Source organism: Podarcis erhardii (assembly GCF_964252035.2).
Source record: "Podarcis erhardii genome assembly, chromosome: 2".
NCBI lineage: Eukaryota > Metazoa > Chordata > Lepidosauria > Squamata > Lacertidae > Podarcis > Podarcis erhardii.
The window spans coordinates 48,699,928-48,719,657 of NC_138498.1; the positions used below are offsets into that span (position 1 = coordinate 48,699,928).

Below are 19,730 nucleotides of genomic sequence, written 5' to 3' on the forward strand. Positions count from 1 at the left end.
CTCTTAGCAGCCTGCTTTTGAAATCACACATGGGTCTAGCTTTTAGACACCTATTGAATGAGATAACATTTTTATGTCAAATCGGCTTAAGAAATCCAACTGATTGTAATGTGGTTAATTTGGTAACAAATTATCACTGATTTGTTATGAAAAGTCCCAAGGTCCATCACATTGGACAAGTGGGACTTGCAACCAAGTGTTGCAGTGTATTCTTAGCTTCTAAAAGGAGTGATCTTGCTCAGTTTCCAGGCTGTGCTGTTCAGGCTTTTTGGAGCATTCTCCCTCAACCCTAATCCTCCTCTCCAAAATAAAGCTTTTAGGGCTTTCAGCAGGCCAACTTCTTCACTCTGCCTTATCCCAACTCCCCTGTCCTCTCCTTCTCCCCACAACTGCTACAACAACATTCATAATGTCCTTATGGGTAACTTTTTTTGTTACTTTTAATTTACAAAGTTATATTTTATTTATGATTTATTTATTAAAATATTTATATTTCATCTTTTAGACAAATGTCCTCCATCTGCCAGGGTATCCCTGAATATATAGAAACTACAACCTTTGGGCTGAACTCATTTCACTGTGAAAACAGTGGACATTCAGCCACCCAAGTTCATTATTAGAGGAAACTATTTAAATGTCAGAGATCTTTTAAATGGCAGCTCATGTGTTTAGTATATAGTGTATCATGGGTATGTCATTTTTGCAAAATATAATTCCTTCAATTGTAACATGGGAATACAAACGTGGGTTAGGAGAGCTAACATGTTGTCTTCCAGATGTTGTGGACTACAACTCCTATCATTCCTGGCCATTGGGCATGCTGCCTGGATCTACAGGGAGCCATAGCCTGAAAACAGCTGATGGGTATCCCATTGGCTACCCTGGTGTCAGGGAAGAGTTAAGAGTTAGAACCCAAGGGGGGGAGGAGAGCGGTGAATCTAGTAGAAGAGAGCAATAGGAACAACAGGGAAGGACAGGATGTTCACAGGAAAGGCAAGGGTTAAGTCCTAGTTCAGATTTGGAGGAGGGGAGATACAAGCCCGCTCTAGTGAGGAGGTTAGAAAAAAGAGCGGGAAAGCAAAAGGAACGGCGCGTTCACCATTTTGAGAGTGGCTGGTCACGGAGAAGCAGAGCTCAGAAGGTATCTGAAATAAGTGACTCTGAGGAATAATAGTTAAAGATAAGAACCGTTTATAAGATGGTTTGTTAATACGCAATAAAATGTTATAAAAGAACAAGAAGCATTTGTGTGGTGATCTGAGGAGGACAACGACCAGTCCTGACACCTGGTCTAATTCTTAAATAATAATAACTGGCTGTGTTTTAATATTAGTGAATTTCCACCTCATCCCATCATTTTTTCCATGGAAATGCTCTGCATTGTGCACAGCTTATCATCAAATGTATCACAGATAATTTTTAAAATTGATTCCAGAGGTGCTGCAACTTTCATTTCCTCTACTGATTCACAATAGTGGATGTGTGTGCAGGGGGTGATTTGGAGCCATATCAGCCCCACCTCCACCCCAGCAAAATTGTTCTGCTTGAGTTTACCTGCCTTTCTCTTCTCTCCTTATTCTTTCCCTTTTGTGTCTATTAAATGGTAAGCCATCAGCTAGGGGTCTTCTTGTTTTTAACCATCTTTGTACCATACCCAGAACATCTTAGGCGCCTTATAAATGCCAAATAATAGTGGGTTTTTTATTAAGAAAAAAGAGAAGTACTCCATACCAGTGAGTAGTGGAACAAAAAAGGCTTGGTTATACTAATTTTTAAAAATGAGTTTAGTGTTGATATTCATAGATGCATTGAAAAATGTTTTGGTTAATCTGAAAAGGACCTGTTTGATTTTTTTATATATGTCTTCCATTGCAAAATGCTTCTTAATATGCTTTCATAATGATTCCTAAAAAGTCAGAGAAATTACCTTTGTAACTAATATAGAGTGATATAAATTGGAAACATGTTATTAGGCTTATTCTGTTTATTCTCAGTTACTTGGCTTCCTGTCTAATTTGCATTCTGCAAAAATAATCCAGATGATGTTGATTCTTTATTAATATTTGTAAGTAAAGTAACTCAAGGCAAAATCTATGACTTAATATAAACAGACAATATTCACATTAGTTCCATGGGGACTAATATACATTACACCTAGTAATTCTATCAGCATGTTTTTGGGATATTAGATGTAGTCACACAAAATGTTTTGCTGATGTGTGGTGGGTGGCGAAGGTGAACAATTCTCAAAATCCTGACTGCTGAACATGCCATCTAAAAATGTTTATGTGACAATGAAGGCTGATGAAGAGCTGGTTCTAAAACTTATGTATTTTATTTTATTTAGATTTTCATACACAACTTTCTGAGACTTTGAAAGACAGACAGACAGGCTGGCAGCAGCTGGCTGAAACAAAGAACTCTCTAATACGTAAGGTTTTCATCTTCCTTCACCCTGTATTTCCTATAACTCAATTCGCAGCCTTGCTAGCTGTGTGTTTCCAGCTTTGATTAGTCTAGCCAAATTTATATAATGTTTTTACTTTTATTTGTCTGTGTGTTTCTTGTTTGCTGGTCAATGTTACTGCTTAGAATTAGTTTCTTCTTTTTAAAATATTGGTTTATGTATTGGATGGAGAGCTCATTGTCGAGATGCAGTACTGAAAGTGTGAGAGGTACAGGACCTAGTGTTGAAAATATGGAAGGTTAGATGCATTTTATCTTCTTAGAAAATGTGGTTACAGAATCTGATACCTGCCCTTTGACCGTTAAAATACAAAGTTAGTTTACTGCAAATGCTCCACTACTTCCACTAGGACCTCTTCCACCCGGGGTGTGTGTTCTAAAAGGATGCACATGAGAAATTTGATTATACATCCATGATGGATTCTTAGGAAAGCTACCAGGAGGATCTGGTCAGCATCTTGTCCTATGTAATAATCTTTTCTGAAAATTCTACACAAAAATAATTAGTTCAAATATATCAAAATCTGTGACAAATATTCCAAAAGCATATTGAAAGTAGTCCTTAAAGTAAATAATATTTTAAATTAATTACCTCAGTAACAAAAATGTTAGCGTATAGGCTTTTAACTCACTAAATCATTACATGGAACAACTTCTGTGAATGCAATGGAACTTTCCCTCCCTCTCCTCCTTGGTGCCTCTCATACAATCCACAAATCTGCTCCAGTGGGTTAAGGGAATCTCCAGAGCAGATTTGGGGTGCATGCAAGGGAAGGAGAGAAAGGTGAAGTTCTGTTGCACTCATATAAGTTGTTCTGTGTGTGCAGCGATGTAGTTTTATACTGTCCTTTGGTTTTGACTAACTTAGGCTGCTTCCTGTGCTATATTTTGGAAAACAATTCCTCAGTGCAGAATGAACTCACATGTATAAAAACATGGCTTTTACTTACAGCATATATGTGTGTGGAGGAGACCTTTCATTTTATAGTTGCTGCTTGTGTGTTGCTGCTGACATAGAAGAGCCAAGTTTTATACATGTGAACACTGTGGTTAATTACTGTGACTTGGACCCTGGAAGTGCTCCTTCCATTTACAGAGCGCTGCTTCTGTCTCAGGCCTCTGCCTGTCTACTGACTTTAGCCCAGTTCAAACACCCCAAAACTCTCAATTTTCTCCTAACTCCCAGTGTGTTGAGGGAGGGGCACCCATTTGTTCTCTGGTATAGTGCCACTCCCTTTGTTACCCTAATGACCAAAGCCGTCTTAACCATAGGCACCAGGGGTGCGGGGCGCCGGGCTCTCAGGGGTGCCAGGCCAAGAGTCCAGGGCCCAAGAGTTGGAGTCCGGGGAAGAGCCCACCCGTCAGAGTGCCATGGCGGGCTCTTCTGCTGCGGTCTCTTCTGTGCCACAAGTTCGGGGGTGGGCGAGGCACTGAGGCAGATTGGCATAGGGCCATGGAGAGGCCCACCCAGCGCACGCTGTTTACACCATGAGGCGCCTGGCTTCACTCAGTCGTTGACGCAGACGCCTCAGGCTGTTTTGTTGCGCTGGGCTCCTTATGTTTCCTGTTTTCTTTTCCTGAGCAGAGATAAGCGTGGCATCAGCTCCCTAAAAAAATGTCAACATCTTTGGGGTTCTCCCCCTAAGTCAACAACTCTGGGCAACCTGGGGGGACGACGCCAGGCGGATATTTGCACCCTGGCGCCGCATATGCTTAAGATGGCCCTGCTAATGACCCATACTTAGATCCATTACTAAGAAGGTGGTCTGGCTATTCCAACTATCAAATCCTCGCTGGATCTGGGATTAGAAGGGACTCAGGCATATAGCCTACCCAAAAAACCCACCCTCACAATAATATATTATCCTGCAGTGGGCTCTCATGTCCAGCCAATATACATTTGATATAATTTGCATAAATTAACTTCTCTGAATGGGAATGATGCACAGTGCAGTATATTCAGTTGTGCTGACTTGTAAAGATGCTGCCTAAACTTCAAGACCCATATGCAGCTGCAACATGATTCTTCCAAATGAAATTATTTGTGAGTGTGTCCCGCACATACAGCACGTCCACACATTCCCCAGCTAGTCATCTAAGGACTGTCAGCTAACCCTTTGTTGCTAGCCAAGTCTGTTTTTATGCCAGTTTCCTTTATTTACTAATATTTGAAAAAGATGGAGGGGTGCTCATAACAATGAAGGATGCTTGAGAAGTATGCTTCCAGTTGAAGACTCTAGCTCTAGATATTATCCAGATTAAGATTCAGTGACATGCTATATATTCCACACATATGTAGCCATAATTTTTGTAAGCTAACAAGGAACACTAAATATATGGTAAACATGTGATTGCTTATTTTCCTTTGTGTGTCTTTTTGGGAAGCTACTCTTCCTAGGGCTACTAACCAAAGTGCTAATATCTCATTATATGATCTTGTTATTTCTTCCACACAAGTGACCAGAACTGGTCTCAAATTATTCTTGGCTAACTTTCCTAACATGTCAAACATGAAACGTGAAACCTTGTGCATGAAAAGCATATTCTAGCTATGAGGGACAGGCTCTCATAATAACAAAAAACATGCCCTGCTAGATGAGATGAAAAAACTGTCTTCTCCTGCATCCAGTTTTACACAGTGGCCAGCCAGATGCTCAGAAAAAGAACATGAGGCAGTAGTCCTTTTCTGCTATCGTTTCCCAGCAATGGTTAATTTGAGCACATCTAAAAGTCAATTGAAAAGGTGCTTTGTCAGTCACCCACCCCACCTCATTCAGCTACCAAGTTTTGTTGACAAGGGAACAGTAGTGTACTGTACCATTTACAAATTCAGGAAGAATATCTTTTGTTTGGAAAGGTAGCATACGAGGAATACAAATTATAAAATAACCTTCACCCTAACATGCAGGGAGTTAATGGCACAAATGAATGTTCAAACATACATTCTCACTACAGTCTGAAACTACTTTTTCTCAACATTTGCATAGTCTCCAAGTGGTCAGTTCCTTATCACTTCAGGTAAATTTGTAATAATACCATGGTGTCTTAATATTCCCTGAAAGCTAGTTTCCTTTGCCTTTCTTACAGGCTGTTAGACATGAATACTATGATAACTCATGATCAGCCATTGTATCGCAACATTCATAATGTGACTCAGTATCTGCACCCAATAACCACAGTTGCTTAATTCATGCTAGGAAAAAAATTCCTCTTGAAACCTTTGCTTTCAATTTGAAACACTGTGTTTGCTTTGGTCCATTTTATTACTTGCCAGGAACTTGTTCTTGTAGAAAGGACAAATGCTGTTACTGGTATAGTTTGCACATGGTTACATCTAAAAAGAACCACATCATTCGCTGTAGAAAATTGAGTAATCCTACTGCTCTGACAACAATAATAATGATAAGCAAACTGAATATTTTGTTACAGTTTTTATTTGTGTGTGTGATTATTTACCTCAGTTAAAGCACATGCTTATAAAATGCATTTTAACACATTAAGATATAACCCTTTTATTTATTATATTTTAACGTGGGATGAGAATCATGTCTACATATATAATCTTAATGTAGTGATTCAGAAGTTGGGCATTGTATACTGAAATAACAGGATACTACATAAAATGACACAGATGTGGGAATTGGCAGTAATATCAGCATTGCAGTACTAGCAATTTGTTGAAAGAATTATGGTTCTGTGAATAGACAGATGGCACAGACTTTGTCATCTATCTGAGGACACATCCCTACAATGACTGCAGTATGTTTCAACAACACATGAGGCTATAGTAAAAGCAAAACCTTTGTTTCTCTGTAGATAAAAGATTAGATCCTACATGTATCTTCCACGAATGAAAGGACTCCTTATATTAATGGAAGGTGTTTGATCCAGCAGAGGATCCCACTGGTGGAAGGGCAGAAGAGACCATTTTTGCTAATTGCCCTGACTCCCCTGTAGCAGCACCCCATCCCAGTTCTAGAGGACCCCGCAATTGTGCAAAGCAGTTTTGGGAGGTGTGCCACAAGAGTTTCACTGAAATATTTGGGGTAGAAATAAGTTTTTGTGAGGGTGAATATTTTCCCCAAACCATTCTCACATGACATTCTTGTGTGCTTTTTATCACCTATTGGTACCTGCTTCTTTTCCTAACCTGCAAGTTGTAATTTAACAGGCTTCTTCCTGAAGTGATACCTATCAATCAGCAATTAAGTTGGCAGTTAATGATACCATGTCATTATAAAGCCAATAAGATATGGTTATGTGACCATCTTACCAAGCCAGGTCAGTTTGAAGGTGATTTCACTCTTAAGAAGAAAAACATTTTAGCCCCATTTTGTATGGATTCCCAAACAATTATTGAAATAGGTGTGCTTATTTCATGGAGGCAGTGTTTTTAACAAAGTGTATTCCATTTTATTTTTGTGAGTAAGGTTGCTTTAAACATTCTGTGCATTCCACTAATAGTTTTGAGTACTCAAAACTATTAGTGGAATGCACAGAACATTTAATCTACTTTTCTTTTATTCTGTATTTTAAATGGCATAGAACTGCCTGTGTTCTAGACATACATAGCCTTTTTTCTAGATGAGCTCTTGCTTGTAGCTAGGGGAAAGCTTTCTATTGTGCTGCTGTTTGTGTTGATGACTACCACTTTTTGAAAATGGTTACACAAGTTAAAACTGCTTTGAATGTTTTACAGTAATCTTTTAATTGGTTTTTAACAATATATGAATTCTTGAAAATATTGTGAAAGCCAGTTAAAATGTGACAATAAAGCACTGTAAAAGCCAATTAAAAGGTTAGGATTGATTAAGCCTGGTTTTAAAGCCACTGGGCATGATGTGCAATGAGAGCTTGTTTAACATACTGCAAACTAAGGAGTCACTTGTTCAAATTTTTCTCAGCCATAAATTAACTAGATCTCAGGCATGCAACTATCTTAGTCATAGCCCTATATCTGCAGTGCAAGGATAACAATTCTGGATTAATTTATGAAGATACCTAAATGCATGTGATTTGCTTAAAACATTCTACAATTGCAGTGTGCACGATAATCATTATTGTACATTCTCAAAGTGCAATCTGACACAGATCTCAAAAGGTAAAAGGTAAAGGACCCCTGACAGTTAAGTCCAGTCGCAAATGACTCTGGGGTTGCGGCACTCATCTCGCTTTACTGGCCGAGGGAGCTGACGTTTGTCTGCAGACAGTTTTTCCGGGTCATGTGGCCAGCATGACTAAGCCGCTTCTGGCGAAACCAGAGCAGCGCACGGAAACGCCATTTACCTTCCCACCAGAGCAGTATCTATTTATCTACTTGCACTTTGACGTGCTTTTGAACTGCTAGGTTGGCAGGAGCTGGGACAGAGCAACGGGAGCTCACCCCATCGTGGGGATTCAAACTGCCCACCTTCCGACTGGCAAGCCCTAGGCTCTGTGGTTTAGACCACAGCACCACCTGTGTCCCAGATATACTGAGAAGTAAATACCACTAAGTTCAGTGGGTTTTACTCCCAGGTACCTATGTATATATATTACTACTGTGGAACCTCAGTTTTCAAACATCTCCATTGACGAATGATTCAGAACTCAAATGCCATAAACCCGGAAGTAAATGCTTCCGTCTTTGAATGCGCCTTGGAAGATGAACTTTCGAGGCAGCTTCCGTATTGAGTTTTTCCTATTAATTTTTCTGTTTTGAGGCTTCTGTATTGAGTTTTCGGTTTTTGACTATTTTGGAACTCGAACGGTCTTCCGGAATGGATTACGTTTGGAAACCGAGGTTCCACTGTAATATAATTTGCAGAAATGTGCAAAGGTTTTTTTAAATTAATTATTCTTACCTCATTTATTTTCATAATATCACCAGTGCGGCTCAAAGATTACTCATTGAGCTTCATGGAATCACTGATCAGGAATCTAAATCAGTTATCTCCCTGACCAAACCCCAACGTGCGCCTCACTATATTTGCTCATACATTCTGTGTTCTGCTGGTGGTGCACAAAAAGGTTCTGTTTTGCAATTCATTTACTCAGAAACTGAAGAACTGAGTTAAGTATAGTTTGCCATTTTTTCAGTTCCACAGCTGAAATGGCACCATTGTACTTCATATTCATCTTTCTAACCCTTCCTGTCTCTCTCATCCATTCTCTTATTTTATTCTGTACTGTTGATATTTAAATTCCAAGTTCTGTTGAATAGGGATATATCTTTTCCGCAAATAACTTAGAAATTTACACACATTCTGATAGCTTGTATGTTTATTTTATTTTTTACCTTTACTACATTTATACCCTGCTTTTCTTCCAACAAAATATCTGTGTAAAAGGCTTCTCTTCCTTTTATCTTCACAACAACCTCATGAGGTAGATAAAGCTGACGAGTAACTAGTCAAAGGTTTACCCAGTGGGTTTCAGGGCTAAATGGTTATTTGAATGTGAATCTTGTAAATCTTAGTCTGATACTAAGCCACACTTAGAATGACCAACTTCATTGTTATTTTTACTCTATGGCACTGTTCATAAATACTTGACAGTGGAAGTTCCAGTATACAACATTGTAGACCACAACAGTGTGTGACACATTCTACTCTTGCTGAAGTTGGTGTGATTATTCTCATTGTCTGAAAGTAGATTATATACAGACACTAGTTAGGTAATCACTGTGGTAGGGAATTGTGCTCGGTGCTGCTACCTATAAGCAAAAGGGGCAGATCAGCTTCCAATTTCAATATGTTGGCACTGTACTTCTGTACAAAGGCCAACCTACAAATGCAGATTAGTAGGGACAAGATGCAGATGGTCATTGTCTTATTATAAGTCTGAAGAAGCTGTGATCCAGTGTGCTGAAACTTTTCAGGAAATCTTTAAGCCCCCTCTCTTTTTCCCAGAAAGAAATGAGGAAGTTGTCAAATACCTGGCAGTTGCAACATGGCTGGTGGGCTAGCTTGGTGGGTAACAAGATATGCAAACTGGGTCTAATACTTTCCCTTTCTATTCTTCACTGTAGGCATCTCTTTTAATGCAGATAGGACTGGTGATCCTCACCTTGGGAACTCTGCGCATGACATTCCCCCGTGTATTACTAATTGCATCACATTCAGAGCACTATGTTTTGTGGGGTTATCTCTAGAACAGGCCTGTTGTGATTCCTACAAAGTTTCTTTCTGATATTGTTCATTCCGAAAACTGAAAGGGGGAATCAAAAATTTCTCCATTCCTATTTGTGATGGAACCTGGGTATGGGGGCATGAGAAATAACTTGTTGAATAAAGACATCTGGGACAGGTGTCTACATCACTCCTGTTTCTCATATGTCTGTGGTGTTCTAGAAGTACTGAAATATTTTCATGGCCTTTATTTATTAATTTTCTGTGATAAATAAGCTTACAAACTGAATTATAATTTGCTTTCATCCAAAGAAGCCTAGTGCAAGAAGCAGGAAGGCACTTTCACTTTCATTGTGGACTCATCTTCAGTATGCCCCTGCACCATACCCAACACCATCCTAAGGTTCCCTTGACCCAATCAGCTTCTTTTGGGGGGATGGGGGCTATGACAACAAGCTGGGAAAGCTCTGTTCTGTGAACAAAACAGTGGTCATGATTTTAAAGTTTCAAGTCTTTGATTTTTAATTTCAGAGTGGCATCTATAAAACCTTTTAAGAGGTTTTAAGAAGGGATTCACAGTATAGTTTATATTTCCAAAAGAAATGACAGGTGTATTTTAGCCTACTGTGACTGTGTGGTTATGAATTTACAGTAGTGCCCCGCAAGACGAACGCCTCGCAAGACGGAAAACCCGCTAGACGAAAGGGTTTTCTGTTTTGGAGGCGCTTCGCAAAACAAATTTCCCTATGGGCTTGCTTCGCAAGACGAAAATGTCTTGTGAGTTCCTGTGGGTTCCCCCCCTTCCCCCCCTTTTCCTAAGCCGTTAAGCCGCTTATCAGCTGATCCGCTGATAAGCCGCCTAACAGCTGATCGCTAAAAGCCGCTAAACCGCTAATAGCGCTAATCCGCTAAGCTGTTAATGGGCTTGCTTTGCAAGACGAAAAAACCGCTATACGAAGAGCCTCACGGAACGGATTAATTTCGTCTTGCGAGGCACCACTGTAGATCTCTGGAATTTCTGTCATTAATCTTAAAATAGCTACTAAAACACATAAACTTGGCAATTTTCACACCCAACTACCGGTATTTCTATCGTCATAGAAAATTGCATTTAAATAAACCAGACACTGTTCACCCTGTTGCAATTCCACTGAAGGTAACCCAGTAATTAGTTTAGTCAACCCGGCTCCTTCACTCTAGGTTTCAAATATTTATTCCTATTGACTTCATACAGGTTATATATTTATATAATAGGCAAGCAAAACTGTATTTACATCCTGCAGGTATGTGCACTGATTTCTACAGATGCCAGTTTCACATTGAACAATTAATTTTCTTACAACATGCTGTTTTGCCCATGAATCATCTATCAGTGCATGTTGTAAGCTACATTATGAAATATGTGTGCTTAGTATATAAAAATATAATTTGTAAGAATCAAATATATTGGGGGGGGGGTTAATTGCAGATTAGTTACTAGCAGAAAGAAAACTGACAACTGTGTGTGATAGAAACCCTCAAGACAGATTTATTCTTTGTTATAGAACTTGTGTCTGCAGAACACTCGTATTCGAACCACCAAATTTGCAAACTTTGTTTCTGAAATAAAACAGATTGCATCTTGCAAGATGGAGCTTCTGGCAAAATACAACATTGTGTCAGATTTATATAAACTTATCTCGGGTGCATTGTACCATGTCCTGGAGAATTTGAAACCATGAAAATAAGTGTTCATGTTTTATGAAATTCAATGACGGCAGATTTTAAAAAACAGCATTTTGTATGGCACTTTTTACATAGGTGGCAGTTTTTAACACAAGCTGTGACAAAATAAAAACCATCTCTTAGTGCTGACTTATTCCATAGGATTAATGCTGGCTGATTTCATTCTATTTTTTAAAGCATTTTTTTTCAGAAATAGTCAATGACACATGTGGTATAGAACAGAAGTGCTTACATATCGTTAGATGCCAGGCGAAAATGTTGTTCTCTGACCAGGCCTTTGGCTGAGTAACATTCTATGGCCTTTTAAATTTATTTATTTTTTGTCAGAGAGGGATTATTGGTTTGTTTGTTTGTTTGTTTTGTTTTATTATGTATCTTCTGTTCTCATTTTGTATTTTTGTGTTGTAATAGGCCCTGTGATCTTCGGATTAAGGGCAGTATACAAATTTAATAAATAATAATAATAATAATAATAGGGAAGTCAAGTATAAATACAGCTCAGCAATTGAAATGAATATGATTTCAGAGTGTTTTCCTTTGGGTGGATGCTGCTGCTTGTGTCAGAGGCCCTATGGGTAAGAAGTTCCCAAATCTGAAAATTGTGGAGTTCCTCTAGTAACAAGTACACAGGTAACATTGCCTTTGGAACTGTCTAAGACTATGGCGTATCACCAACTTTGCTGTCTGGTAAGGGCATTAGATCAGCAATTGGAGTCTGGCTAGTTTTGCCATGACTGTAATATGAGGGGCCTAGTTGATATTGGCGTTCTGCTGCCTCTTGAAAACATACCTGTTTTGACAAGCGTTCCCTTGAAGTTTAACTTTCTGACCTAATTGTTTAATTCTTTTAACTCTTTCACTTGATATGCTTTTTAACAGGCTTGGTTTATTGTATATTTTAATTATGGATATATTGAATGTTTCGATAGAAATGTTTTTATGTGTATTTTAATTTTGTGTGGATATTTTATAATAGGTTTTATATTTGTAAACAACTTAGAAGCCATTTTGACATGTAAGTGGTATAAAGTGGTAGTCGTAGCAGCAGTAATACATATATGGATAGATAAATAGTATATATTTTATGTTTATATCCTACCTTTCTTCCAATGAGCTCAAGATGGAACAATACTCCTCCTCCTAATTTTATCCTCACAACAACCCTGTGAGGTAGATTAGGCTGAGAATAGTCCAACATTCTGACAACACACTGGCTCACTACTGTTACTAGTAATAGAGGCACATAAATGATTTAACTTGGCATAGGATCATAGACAGGCATCACAATTTTATTTTCTTGGAAGTGATCCCAGATAGATTAATGGAAGTTACTTGCAAGAAAATTGTTTAGGATGACAAAATGCAGCATAATTATCTATATGTCTACTCAGAAATAAGCCCTATTGAGGTCAATGGGGCTTAGTCCTGGAAAAGTATTGGATTGCAACCCAAGACTACAACCCTGTGCACTTGGAAACAAGCTCCATTGAACACAGTGGGACTTGTGTCTAGGTAAGCATAACTAAGATTGGGCTGCACACACAATAGTGTATCCTTGATTATTTCCTGAAGTCGTTAAAGCTTGTGCACCTGACTTTCAATTTACAATACAGTGGTACCTCGGGTTAAGTATTCAATTCGTTCCGGAGGTCCATACTTAACCTGAAACTGATCTTAACCTGAAAAACCACTTTAGCTAATGGGGCCTCCTGCTGCTGCCGCCCCGCCGGAGCACAATTTCTGTTCTCATCCTGAAGCAAAGTTCTTAACCTGAAGCACTATTTCTGGGTTAGCGGAGTCTGTAACCTGAAGCTTATGTAACCCGAGGTACCACTGTATTGTATTTTCTGTGGTATCCAGAAGGCATGAAGAAGCCTAGTTTATTATCCTTTTCAAACCTTAAGACACTGAGAAATTCATGGCAAACCTTTAGGGAAGCATCAGATATCATTATTTACCCTCTTTTATAATCATTGATGTAAGGAAAGGACATCAGAAGACTTGGAAACATCATACCAGTGAGCACTGAAAGGCATACATTAGAGAAAGTTACAGATAAGGTAGCAAGACGTTGTGGTGGTGGGGGGGAGAGAGATTAGAGCTTTAGTGAAAGAGCTTTCTCACTAAAACTGTCTTAATGCTTTGAAATAATGGCTCACACTAATGACTAAAATAATTGTAGAATATCTGGGGTGTTACTGTAATGACCGCGGAACAGCAAATGAATTAATCATTGTTAACGATGATGAATACTAAATTGATGAAGTCTAGCCTTGCCCATTAAATGGTTACTTTGTACCATAAAGATGGGTTTAGAGTAGACTAGGTTTTCCACATCTGTTTCACATGTGAATTGCTTGCTATTTTGTCTTTTAGTTTTCGTTGGGCTCTTTTTTGTTCCCCATGTCTCATTGAACTAGGGGAATAAAGTGGTCTAAGTAGGACTGACTTGCTATCAGTTGATCCAGTCTTTCACTACTGGAGATCTTCCTTGTTTCAGAAATATTAAACCTTGAAAGTAACTTCCATCTTCCTCTTTTTTTCTCCACAAACAAGCACATTAACATGGACTCTACCCTGCTAGTATTTCCAAGATCCAATCTTATATCTTGTTTTATTCTAGTCTGTGCTTTGTTCTTCTCATCGCCTTGGCTGTTCTTCTTCACTTTCCTCCCCCCAATTGTTTATTTGTTTAAAATATAAGAACCATTTAACACTTATCCAGCAGTACATCTAATGGTGTTTGTTTTATCCATTGACTCCAGACATGAACTTACACATTCAACATTTAAACATATTACTTAATGTAACCCCTTCACGGAGAATATTGAGTGGTTGGTATAACAAGGTCTTGATTTTGGCCTTTAACATAGTTAAAGAAATGGGTCCACATTTCTTGGAAGGTGTCTGTATGCATTATGCCTTTAATTGCCCTCCTTTGGTAAGATGCTCAGACATTGCTGTATCCCAGATATTATTTTTCCATGTGTTCAGGGGTATCTCAGTCTTTTTTCCATTGTTGAGCTATTGCTAATTGTATTGCGGTCAATAAGATACTAGTTCTCTGTGGTGCAGGCTGGAACCTATGTTTATGTCCAAAGACTTTGAATAAATCTTTGTAGGACTAAGGCACCCTGGCTGTTCGTTTCTGTGCTGCTATGTGCTGTCTTTTCCAGATTTTAAAAAATGTCCTTGCCAATCAAATCATTCTTTTACGGGGTTATTTATTTACTTATTTTATATCCCGCTTTTATGGCTACATTATCCAGCTCTTTAAGTCTTTGTAAAATGACTGCTGCAAGAAACTCATCTATAAGTATAGCCAATATGTGGAGACCACCTCTGACAGCCCCACCCTTATACAGGGTTCATACTGGTGTGGAGAGCCTATAGGTGTACAACTGTACATACACAGACACTCTAGTGATGTTCCACTCAATATAGAGGTTATGACCAGAGCCATGCAGTTGCAAGAAGGAGCTACTTACTGTGATCACACAGCAACTTCCATGAATTAACTATATATGTAGAAATGGGATTCCTACAGCCTCTAAGTTATGAAGACTCACTTTAAAGATCTTGGTCTCTGGGTCCTATTCCCTTTTCCCCGGCTCTTTTAGATTTTTTATTATTTCCTTATCCACATAAGCTCGAGCTGAAATGCGTAGTCTAACATTAAGTGATATATTAATTAGTTAATGCATTTGATTCCCTGGTGGTCATCCATCCACACACTGACCATATCTAGTTCTGCTTAACTTCAGCAAGGTGGTCTCATGTGCCTTCAGGCTGGACCTTTGGCTACCTACCATGTTTATAGGACATATTTATGGTGGATAGCAGGAGTGCCAGCTTGCCCAGGACTGTGGATGCCATGCAGCATGCATGGCCCTGGCACTGAAATTTGTGGGTGCTTGGGCCCCCAGGCCCCCAGGAAGTTGGCACCTATGGTGAATAACATTTTGCGTAATTCACATAGTTAATTTGAGTAACTCAAATTATGATAATAATATATGATAATAATATATGACCTAGGTAACTACAATTGAATTGAATTGTGTTCACCTAAGGTGTCATTCAGACACCACTTTATTCCGTCTTTCTGATCTTCCTTACATCTTATTAATTTTTGTATAGTATGTGATATTTCGCATGATGTAAAGGCAACTTCTGGAAATCTAGTGGATGTTTAGCGATCATTTCTTTGTTGTTTCCAGACGAAATACAATTTCAACCCCATTAACTCAGAGAATTGTGGGACTTTTGAGTTGTAATTTTCCTGTGATTTTCATGATCACACCACTGCTGCTCACGTGGCGAACTTTGGGGCAGATTCTGAACACATAATTCTTTCCCACTGTTTAAATATTTTGTGACATGGCAGCATATTGATGAAAAAGGAACAGTTGCATATTGCAACAGGTACTGCTGTGTAAAAGGAACATTAAAAATTGGGTCAGAATGTGCTAGCATTGTAACCAGTAAAACTAAAGCAGTAAACCCCATATCTGAATGCAGTCTAATGTGAAAAGTTATTTTTCCTTTCTGCTCACCGCCTTACGAGGATTTTGTACAGCTTGAGTGAAACGGAGACAGATCTGTGCCTTAACTCATTACTTGTTTTCCATGTAATTTATTTTTGGAACATTTATCCTAAAAGACGGCTGACCCATGAGTTATCACTACTCTGAAGTCCTTTACTAAGGTAATTTAATTAACATCCATGTACTTATATCATCTCACTTTTCTTCTCAGAGCCACCAGGTTAACAATTCTAACCTTAATATTTAAGATTTTTTTAGATCCAAAAGTGTGTTTTAACTTTGCTCTGACTACCAACGCTTTAATGAAGAACTTCTGTGTGGCTTTGAAGACTTTCTCCTCTTCTAGGTACCTAAGGAAGCTACAATAAAAGGAATAATTTATATCTGCTTTATCTGTTATATTTGAAAACATAAAATGTACATGAAAGATAATAATATTCCAACATCCCACCTCAAAACGACTGAGAACCACTTTCAACATAGTGGAATGTCCTAAAAGTACATTAGGCTACGACTTGACTGAACCTAAGCAGATCTGGATCTGGTCTGTGCTTTGATAGGAAATCACCTAGGAACCGTGCACACACCACCTTGGGGGTTTCATGTTTGGACCTATGAGAATCTGGATTCAAAACTGAGTTTGAAGTCATAACATGGATTTTTGACACCATGTAAATCATTTTCCCCAGTAGTGGCTGTAGCTGTAGAACAAACCCATGAAGCTGTCCTCCAACATCTACATCTCTTCAGCTTCCCTGGAGGGGACTAAGGCTGGGGAACATAGCAGCAAGTAAGCTGTAGTGATGCAAGTTTTGGGAGAGTGGCTGTGCCTCACCACAAATATTTGTGGTTTTTTTCCCCCTTTAAAAATGTTTTTTTTTAAAAAAAAAATACAGTGTCCCCCCCCCCCAAAAAAATGTTTAGGAGTACTCTCATTTTGACTTACGAAAATCACCATTTTATAGTTCAGATCGGGGGAAATAAATACAGTAAATGGACAAAAGTACAAAGATTCACAAAATGTTTAGGGGTATGCATACCCCTGAGTCCTCCAGAAAAAAGCACTGAATATATATGATCCCTTTTACTGAATCTTCCCTGTACTGGGAAAAATGGACACCACACTTGGATAATAATGGGTTATGATTCTTCACATTTGTAATAGGTATTGACAATATTGAAATAACCAGGTGGGTGGAAATGCTTTTCAAAACCATTTTACGTGGGTTTTATAATTAGTTGCTCAAAGTCAGTTAGCTGTAAACAAAGCACTTAAAGAAACCATAGATCTCATATTGAGTATATTATTTATATAGCTAACTGGATTTCTACTAGTAGCAATTTTTCTGCCCCCAAATGGTATGAAATAAGTCTGATACATATTTATGTATAAGGTAGAATATTGAATATTGATGACATTTGAGTCAATCCTTTTTTTTATCATTTCAAATGATATGTTACTTTGCATAAAATTAAAGATTATATCAGATGTCTCTTTGACTTGGCCTAAACTGAGTAAACCTTGAAGACATGAATTATCAAAAATCTCTTTGAAATATAGCCTTGCCCATTATGTATATTATGATTTCTGTTTTACTTTGAAACATCTTTCCAGTTGCTCTGCATGAAATTAGAACAGAAGATCACTTATGCATTCAAGTCTATTATGAATTTTCTGATGCTTTGATAAGGCAATAGATGAGTGAGAACAATTTTGGTCTTATTCTTCTTTATATAGCAATAGGGTTTGATTTGCTGAATGGGACTAGGAGATCTTTGTTGAACCAGTCAAACCCCAGTAGTGTTTCTTATAGAGTTTCTGCTATTTTGTCATTAGCCCTTTTCATACATTCCAAATCCAGCAAAGTTACCACAGGGCAGGAATCAGGAATAGCATCTCTTTGTTGCTGGTTCTGTAACCATTCTCATTTTACAAAATGCAGGGCTCAAAAATGAACCATCCTAGGGCACTCAAGCCTGTTTACTGACATGGACCCAAAATAATGCTTTAAAAATAAACATTGTGTGTCCTGCATAGAGTTGGTATTATGTTTGTAATCAACTTTCTTATTTCTGTGGCATAGGCTCTCTTTGATAAAATAGTTTCTAGATCTTCTTCAAAAAGGCTTCAGGCCTAGTTTTAGAAAGAAAATCAAAGGTCACCTTGCAACATGACCTTTCCTTTGCTGAAAAAGTGATGGGAAGAGTGAGACCCTGTTTATTTTTTGGACCTCTCAGTGCCTATCAGTATCATCAACCATGATAACTTTTAGGATAGGCTGTTGGGTTGCATTCTGGAAATACTGTGTTGTGGCAGTCCTGGTATAGTTGCTGGAAACCACAGGAGGAGAGCTGCTCTTCTGCTCGAATCCTGCTTGCGGTTTTCAAACAGGCATGTGATTGGCCACTGTGAAAACAGGAGGCTGGACTAGATGGGCCCTTGATTCAGAAAGCTCTACTTATGTTCTAACTTGCATGAATGAGGGATTCCAAAAGGTAGTACTTTGGGATTATTGCTTTATCCCTTGGTTATGGGATTGTTATGGGTTGTTATGGGATTCCAAATGGCTTTATTTTATGTCCCATGTTATTTAACATCTATATGAAACTGCTGAGATACATTATCCGGAATTTGTTGCCAATATGTTCATGACATCCAACTCTATTACTTATTTTCATCAGTGGATGTTTTGAATCAGTGCTTGGGCGCAGTAATAGGCTAGATGAGAGCCAGTTGACTGAGACATAATTTAGAAAAGATGGAGGTACTATTCATGGGAGCTTTTCCTGTGGAGCTGAATGATGTTCAGTCTGTTTTGTAGATTGTAAATTAATTATTTAGAAATTAATTAACTATTTTATATTACCATTGTCACACAAAGCTGCAGGCTATCCAGCTTTGAAAACTGGGCCTACACTAATACTCAACACAGTTGTGACCATTGCTGACCAGTGGTGTCTTGTGCAGAGGTAGATTTTGGGGAGTGGACCTGATTCGGTTGCAGAAGGTGCAAGATTGCACAACTGTTAATTAGAATGGAGTGTGACAGGTGGGGGGCACCCATTTTTTGTGTTGCGCAGGGTGTTGCTGACACTTGAGACTGTCATGAGTCACACTGTTTATAAGCCCTGATGGTGTCATGAGCTTAGGATTGTTGTCAGTAAGACATACAACATTCTTTGTGTCTTCGCCCAAGTGGTACCTCTCCACTATCACTATAGTGGGTGCTACTTTAAAACACACAGCTTATTTCTTGGTACTGGCAGATAATAGTCTCTCTAATGCATCTTAGAAAGGGTGGGGTGAGGGAATTAACTTTAACACCTGTATGGCAAATTTTGTGTTTTTCTATTATCTGACAAATGTCTTTTTCAGCCCTGTTGAAAAGTTCACGGTTTATTACAGAGGTTGACTTGTAGTACACATTAGTCTGCACTCTAGGCAGTCGACATCACCTTGCAGAAGTAGTCTCTAGATGGTTAGCCATGGTCACCGTGTAAATGTCAAACTGTTAAAGTATTGCAGAGAAACATAGATTGGTGGCTCCTTTGAGACCAGAATGGATTGCTAGGAGAGTCTCCAAAGAGCACTTGGCTGTCCATCAATGACCACATAACAAAATAAGGTCCCTTTGGTGGATTTTTTAAAAAGCAGTATTTTGGCAAAAGTAGCACTCTTTAAGTAGTAAGGACTCTCATACTTAAACATTGGTTTATTTAAGTTAATCCCAATGACTCAATCCTATATTGAAAAGCCATTTCAGTGGTAAAGGGGAAGGGGTGTAAAAATAAGCACCCTGCAGCTGTCCCATGACAGGGCATGTGTTATAGGAAAATTCAAAACCAAAAAATGGAAAAGGGGGGAAACCACCAAAGAGGAATTCAA

General features: G+C 38.6%; 1 protein-coding gene across 19 annotated transcripts in view; it reads left to right on the top strand.

Moving 5' to 3' along the window:
* The window catches only part of TENM2 (teneurin transmembrane protein 2), a 782,612-nt gene that overhangs the window by 392,827 nt on the left and 370,055 nt on the right, over positions 1-19,730 (top strand). For all 19 annotated transcript variants that reach the window (XM_081845776.1, XM_081845777.1, XM_081845770.1 and 16 more), the window contains one exon: positions 2,348-2,431. In XM_081845776.1, coding sequence (XP_081701902.1) covers positions 2,348-2,431 — 84 coding nt within the window. The remainder of the gene's footprint in view (positions 1-2,347; positions 2,432-19,730) is intronic.